General features: G+C 34.4%; 1 protein-coding gene across 6 annotated transcripts; it reads left to right on the top strand.

The window, feature by feature from the left end:
* The first annotated feature begins 2,661 nt into the window (after window positions 1–2,661).
* LOC148872957 (RING/U-box superfamily protein) lies at window positions 2,662–4,991 on the top strand. 6 transcript variants are annotated; one of them, XM_088969097.1, is made up of 3 exons: window positions 2,680–2,830; window positions 3,065–3,194; window positions 3,654–4,991. In XM_088969097.1, the coding sequence occupies exon 3, from the start codon at window positions 3,667–3,669 to the stop codon at window positions 4,726–4,728; it is 1,062 nt and encodes a 353-aa protein (XP_088825223.1). In that variant the 5' UTR covers window positions 2,680–2,830; window positions 3,065–3,194; window positions 3,654–3,666; the 3' UTR covers window positions 4,729–4,991. The 6 variants fall into 6 exon arrangements, with proteins under 6 accessions (XP_088825225.1, XP_088825222.1, XP_088825226.1 ...); XM_088969095.1 differs by having other exon boundaries at window positions 3,648–4,991; XM_088969094.1 differs by having other exon boundaries at window positions 2,681–2,830; window positions 3,583–4,991.
* The last annotated feature ends 1,857 nt before the right edge of the window (window positions 4,992–6,848 follow it).

The raw sequence follows: 6,848 nt of genomic DNA, 5'->3' as shown, positions 1-6,848 counted from the left end.
ACCTCCATGCATTGGAAATTTCTTCCCATGCATAACCTTTAATACTAATAAAAGAGTGAATAACTCCATTTTCAAGACTTTTCATTAGACATTTTTACCCTTTATTTAAGTAACATACAACAAACATAAAAATGCCATATATGTTCTTTACTTTCACTTCAAAAACTAACCACTTATAACAGTTTAAAAACTGTTCATTTATAATTGTTCAAAAACTGTCCATAAATTATAAATAGTTTTGTCTTAGACACGTGCAAATGCATATATTATATATATATATATATATATATATATATATATATATATATATATATATATTTACTAGTAACATATAAAAAGATGAGATATTCCCCATTTATAATCGCGATGTTATATAGGTAAGTGTGAATAGAATTATCGTGGATAGGGAATCCGGACTGGTCATCAAATTCTTTTTCTTTGCTTTGCGCCCAGTGTACACAAAAATAGGTGGATTTTATTTTCTATGGGCAAACAGCAAACGTGGCAAGGATGAGGAGGATTTGGAGAGGTAAGTTGTAAGACCAATTCAGGAGCCACCACTGAACTGACCACGTCTCTGTGGCCCCTTCTGATGCGTAAAGATTTTCTTTGGTGACTTTTGCAGTCGAAAATCACGCTGCTTCCATTAGTGGTAGGGCCTCCATCCTGAGTTTCTGTTCCTCTCTGCATTTACACGTTGACTATGCATGTAATGTAATGTAATGCATATTTATAACACACGTTCATAGCCTACAACCATATATCTATCGGCGGAATGGGCCTTCGTTAATACGACTACGACGTGGCTTTCACTTCCCGCAAGAAAAAGAAGTATTCATACGTGAAATCTTTTTTTTTGTGTGTGTGTGAACAGGAAGAACCAGACAGAGGAAGGCTTGAAAAAAATGGAGGCTCCCGCCAAAGTTATATTATCGTTGGGGAAAATCTCGCTGTTAAGGTTCTATGAAGCGTTGTTGGTTGTTAACCTAAACATGACGCCCAGTTGTTCGGTCTCTCTCTCTATATATATAAATATATAGTGGAAAGAAGTTGGTACACATGCAATGAAATATAACAATAAATTTAAAAAATTTAAATTTTCTTTATTTATCAAAAATAAATTCTATTTAAATATAAAAGTAGAATTAATAAAAATAAAGCTAATTTTTAAATTTAGTAATTTTAAAATAAAAAAATAACAAAGACCACCCAACCTAAAAAGAGTGCATGAATTAGACATAGACCGACTTAATCCAACTGGATGAATCTATATCTACTGACCACAACACATTGTTTGCCATGTTTAGATAGCCACATGTCTGGAATAAAGAGGATGTAAAGTACAACCAATGCTCCATATGTGCATCTAGATTAACATGACCAATAATATATTGTGATTAGCATATCTGAATTCCATTTAAATATGTCAGAGCTCCTTTGGCTTTACCTTTGCTTGATAATGTTCTTAGTCCCGACTAGTATATATATATATATATATTATAATTATTCATCTTGGATGCCATGCTCTCATCAAGAGTTGAATGCTATCTTTACTTTTGAATGAAAACACATTTGATAAAATTGATTGTGAAGCCAAAACACTTTTGGCACTAAGGGGGCATTCTTTTTTTTCTTTTTGGATTTTGAGAGGGGGAAAGCTGGTTAATGGGATTTTGATTCTCGTAGACAAAAAATCACATTTTCTTTTTTTAGATTTATATGGGATCAGAGAAAGTTTATTTTCCTGGGTATCACTTACGATACCCATCTCTAGGTGGGTAAATAATTCTTCTAAATTGAAAGAAAGTTGCCAATACCTAAAAAGGACAAAAATACCCCTTGTAATAATGGATTTTTATGAATAAAATAATCATTGTCTTATTTTCATCTCCATGAGAAATAAAAGAACATGAGTAAATGCACTTATCCGAGTAAATCTTTTCTGAAAAGCATTTACCTAGATAAATACATTTACCCGGATAAATAACTTACCAAAATGCAAACGGTGCCAAAGTAAAAAGCATGATGATGCAGTGAGTTTTAGAATTATGCTCGACGTATTTTAATAAGACTGCCATTAATTCTACCCTGCTTCTTTTTATATAATACCCAGTCTTGAATGATTCAATGATTATTTGCTCACCGAAGTGAGAGAGAGAGGAAGCAACAATTCATATGGGCGAAATTGTAACTTTGGAAACAGCTAGGCTATTAGTTAATTCACCACACAATAAATTTATTTTTTAGTTTTATTTACACATTAAAAGGAAAGCTATTAGATATAGGATAGGTAGACTCTCCTGAAAATTGGGAATAAGCAGACTGTCCATTTGTTTTGTAGCCCACTCTTTTACTTCCAAGGAGGATGAATGGAGGCGGCAAATGGGTCAGGGGCATTATTGTCATATAAAATGACACGTGGCAAATGAAGTCAGTTGGACTGGAGGATCAACTTCCAACTTCCAACTTCCAACTTCCAACTCCAAATAGACCTCTTCCCAATTTTCAGGGAAATCTGCCCACCTGTTCCACAGCAAATTTCTGTCTAAAGAAGGATCTTCTTTTTTATCTGCCACGTGGACATGAAACTAGCCACGTTATAATAAGATTGACTCACCTGATGGTTTCATGCCATAGAGAGAGAGAGTACTAAACATAAATAAATAAGAAGAAATTAAAATGGAGGAAATAGGACAGGGGAGAAAAGACAGGGGAGAAAGGAATACGCGCTTGGCATTTCTTTCTCTGCAACTTCCTTTTCTTCCCCTGTATCCACAGGATCAAAGCAAAACCCCCAAGGTTTTCATCCAAAGGTTAAAATTGCCACCTGGTAAATTTTCAACCTTAACTTTTCAAATTACAGAATACTCAAAACTTTATGTTATTTGATTTTCGTTCTTTTTTTTTTTCTTTAATTAAATTGGGTCTCAACTTAAAAAGGTCGTGATTCTTAATCTCTGTTCCAAATTCTTCTATTATTTTGATTGATGATTCATTTAATCTTTTGGCTACATATTCTGGGTGTATAGTTTTTTCCCCAAGATCTCCTGTTGCTTCTCTGCAGTTTCTGTTGGATTTGGTGCTGCTGAAGGAAAGTTTTGATTTTGATTTGTGGATTCGATCTCTGAAGTTGCGATTTCCATTGGATCTTCCCTTGATTACCCATCTACCTGAAAAATCAGCTTCTTTGTTTGGTAGGAAAGTTCTTCCCCTACCTCCTCCTGCATACAAGAGAGCTTACAATAATAATAAAAAAAACGTTTTGTCACTTTGATTAATGTCGATGAAAAGAACGCATTTCATTTTCCTGAGACTCTCTCTGGTGACTTGAAATCACAATTTTTTTTTTTAGATATTTCTTTTGTTTTGTCTTTTTTTTTTTCTCATTTTTGTTGAGTGTCGTGTATCTGATTTTTTTTTTTGGTTCATTTGTTTGATGGATTGCTATTTTTTTCTGTCTATCGATCATAAACATTTTTGTCTTGGCTTACTAATTTTCTGAGTGATCTTTAAATGGATGCTTCATTTTCTGTTCTTAAACATGAAGAGAAGATAAAAATGGGCGGTTGTTGAAATTTGCAGGGACCTGCTTTTCTTCCATGTGTGATGTATGATGTTGATCTGAACCTTTCTTTCTTTTGTTCAAGTTGCAGAGAAAAGGGAAATATGGGGGATGCTTTGGTTTCTAGGTATTGGTGTTATGTGTGTTCTCAGGTGGTGAACCCCATCATGGAAGTTGAGATCAAATGCCCGTTCTGCCAAAGTGGGTTTGTGGAAGAAATGGATAATGGTACAGGAGAGCAGGACAATTACAATGATCTGGGATCCGATCGAGCTCTTTCTCTTTGGGTTCCAATTTTGCTTGGGATGATGGGTAGTATTCGTCACCGGAGATACAGAAGAGAAGAGGGTGATGCCCAACAGGGAGAATCTGAACAAGAGCGGGAGCTCGAATCAATTCTGAGGAGGAGAAACTCAGCTGCCTTTCTTAACTTTCTTGGTCTTCGTGCTGGTACTGCACCCGAAATGGAAAATTCTGAGAGTGAGAGGGAGAGGGAGAGGGAAAGTGAGCGTGTAATCCTGATCAATCCTTTCAACCAGGCCATAATTCTTCAAGGCTCATACAACATGAATCAAAACGAAAACCAGGGTCATAATGGTCCCAGTTCATTGGGGGACTACTTCTTTGGACCTGGTTTGGATTTATTTCTACAGCATTTGGCAGAGAATGATCCTAACAGATATGGAACCCCACCGGCACAGAAAGAAGCAGTGGAAGCAATGCCAACTGTGAAAATCACAGAAAGTTTACAGTGTTCTGTATGTTTAGATGATTTAGAGATTGGAGCTGAAGCGAAGGAGATGCCCTGTAAACATAAATTCCACAGTGGGTGTATTCTTCCCTGGTTGGAGCTTCATAGTTCTTGTCCAGTTTGTAGATTTCAGATTCCCGCTGATGAATCCAAGATGGCTCCAGATGGTTCTGGCACTAGTGAATATAGGGCTGAAAATGGTGGTATAGGTATTAGTGGTGCTCTTGGTGCTGGTGGACAGGGAAGTGAAGATAGTAATGGGGGAAATGGAAATGGAAGAAGGTTACTGGTTCCTATTCCATGGCCTCTAAATGAGTTGCTTTCTGTCTCAGGATCACAAGGTGGTAATAATTTTTCTTCACAATCATCTCCATCTTCTGCAGCAGGAAATGCTTCTCATACAGATGAAAATTGAAGATATTCATGTAGCATCCACCTCTTTCCTTTTTAACTTATTTGGTTTTCTATTTTTTTTTTTTTTTTCCTTTCTGTATATAGCCGGATAGCCCGCCCTTTGTTTTTTACCTTTTGAATGAACTTCAGTTTGCGGAAGCTGGCTATCTTCTCTGTTGTTAATTTTCTGAAGATCTTGATGCCACTGTAATGACTTGCTCTATTATTTCCTTTGTATATGTGTATTATCTCCCTGTCTATTGTGTTGGAGAGCTATATTAACAACTCTGTTTTATTGTTTGTGTTTTCTGCTACCTTGAAGGGATGAGATTTGGGTATGGATGTCCTATCTGGTTGTCTGTACTTGGAACAGAGCAGGAAATTATGCCATTTGAATTGGATTTATTGACCATAGCCCACGGCTTCTTAATGGAAGCATTCAAAAATCAAAAATGGTTTTGTTGGTAAGTGGAAGATGTTGAAGGGGTTAAGCAAGTCAAGAAAAAAATAAAAGAAAAAGACATGTAAGTATTCATATAAATTGGCCTTGAATCTGTCTCCCGCAGTTTGCAATTCAGTCTACAAATGCCAACCATGAAAATTATAGAGAATTTACATTCTCTGCTGGCTTGACTTAAAAGTCTTTATTCTATTATTCGGAATGTGTGTTTCAGCTTTTCTGAATTTTGGTATGGAACATGAAATTGAGCCATTTGAGTAGGACCAATTCTGAGTTTTGGGAATAGACCAGCCCAATGGAGGATGCTAGGTCGATTGATGAATAAGAACTAAGACTTTGTTTGGTTCACAGGAGTAGGGGTTTTTCGGGATCTAAATGAGTTATTTCTAAGGATTAAAGTATCGGTATCAGGTATCGTATCGGACAAGTCGAATATGGATATACTTTGGAAACACATAGATACGAGTAAAAAATATAGAAACATTTGAATACGTTAGGGAAATGCATACAAATCACATAAATACATTAATAATACTAAACCAAAAGTTGAATAATCTATGAATAAGATATAAATACATAAGAAATGCATACTTCAATAGGTTATATGAAGATGAATATTACAATAAACAATACTGGGACTCTATAACATTCAAACATCATACAATAATTATCACTTTTTATTTTTTATAATTATGAATTTCATTTTTTTTATTTTTTAGGAATATTAATTAATTTAGTACTTTTACTTAAATAACAACTCTTGTTTAAATAATAAATACGTTTTCATTTTTAACATATAATGCTTTTATTTTACATATAATTGTAAAATGAAATAAATAAATCATTTAAGGTAGATAAAATAAATTATTTATAATTTCCAATTTTTATTAAAGTTTTGAGGAAATTAAATCTTAAATTATTCATTTCAGTTTTTATAGTTATAATTTTCTGTTTTCCATTAATTTTGTTGGGAAATTTTATTTATTCAGTATTTTATATAACTCTTTTTTTTTCAAATAACCATGTTTTCATTTTTAACATATAATTATGTGTAAAATAAAACATATAAATCATCTGCGGTAGATGAAATATATTATTTTTATAATTTTTAGTTTTTGTTCAATTTTTTGAAAAAATTAAATCTAAAATTATTTATTTTAGTTTTCATAATACTATTTTTTTAATTTTTATTAAAGATGAAAAACAATTCAAAAGTAGTCAATATACAATTTTGTCAAACTAGGCACGAATACGCCTTTGTATCGGTTGTGTATCGAATCCTATCCACTGATATGGTGCGATACAACCCGATACGAAGACGTACTGTTTTGATACACATGACTCGTGGGATACGTATCTGTCATGGATATGGATACAATACGCCCCATATCGAGAATACCGTATCGATACCTTAATCATTGGTTATTCCAATTCCAATTGTTTGGTTAGGTGGAATCGGAACCCCATTCCCCCATTTGAGGGAATGACCATTCCCTACCCCTCCCTTAGGGTCCATTTGGTTTGTAGTTGGAATTGGAATCGGAGTGGTCTATTCCCATAGTCTGTTTGGTTCAGATAGGATTGGGAATGAGAATTGAAATCAACAGGAATAGTATTTCATTCCCAAGGGAGGGGCAGAGAATGACCATTCCTTCAAATGGAGGAATGCCATTCCAGTAGGA

Source organism: Nelumbo lutea, chromosome 2 (genome assembly GCF_056320005.1).
Source record: "Nelumbo lutea isolate HS-2025 chromosome 2, American lotus-T2T, whole genome shotgun sequence".
NCBI classification, from domain to species: Eukaryota; Viridiplantae; Streptophyta; class Magnoliopsida; order Proteales; family Nelumbonaceae; genus Nelumbo; species Nelumbo lutea.
This window is presented reverse-complemented; position numbering and strand designations above follow the sequence as displayed.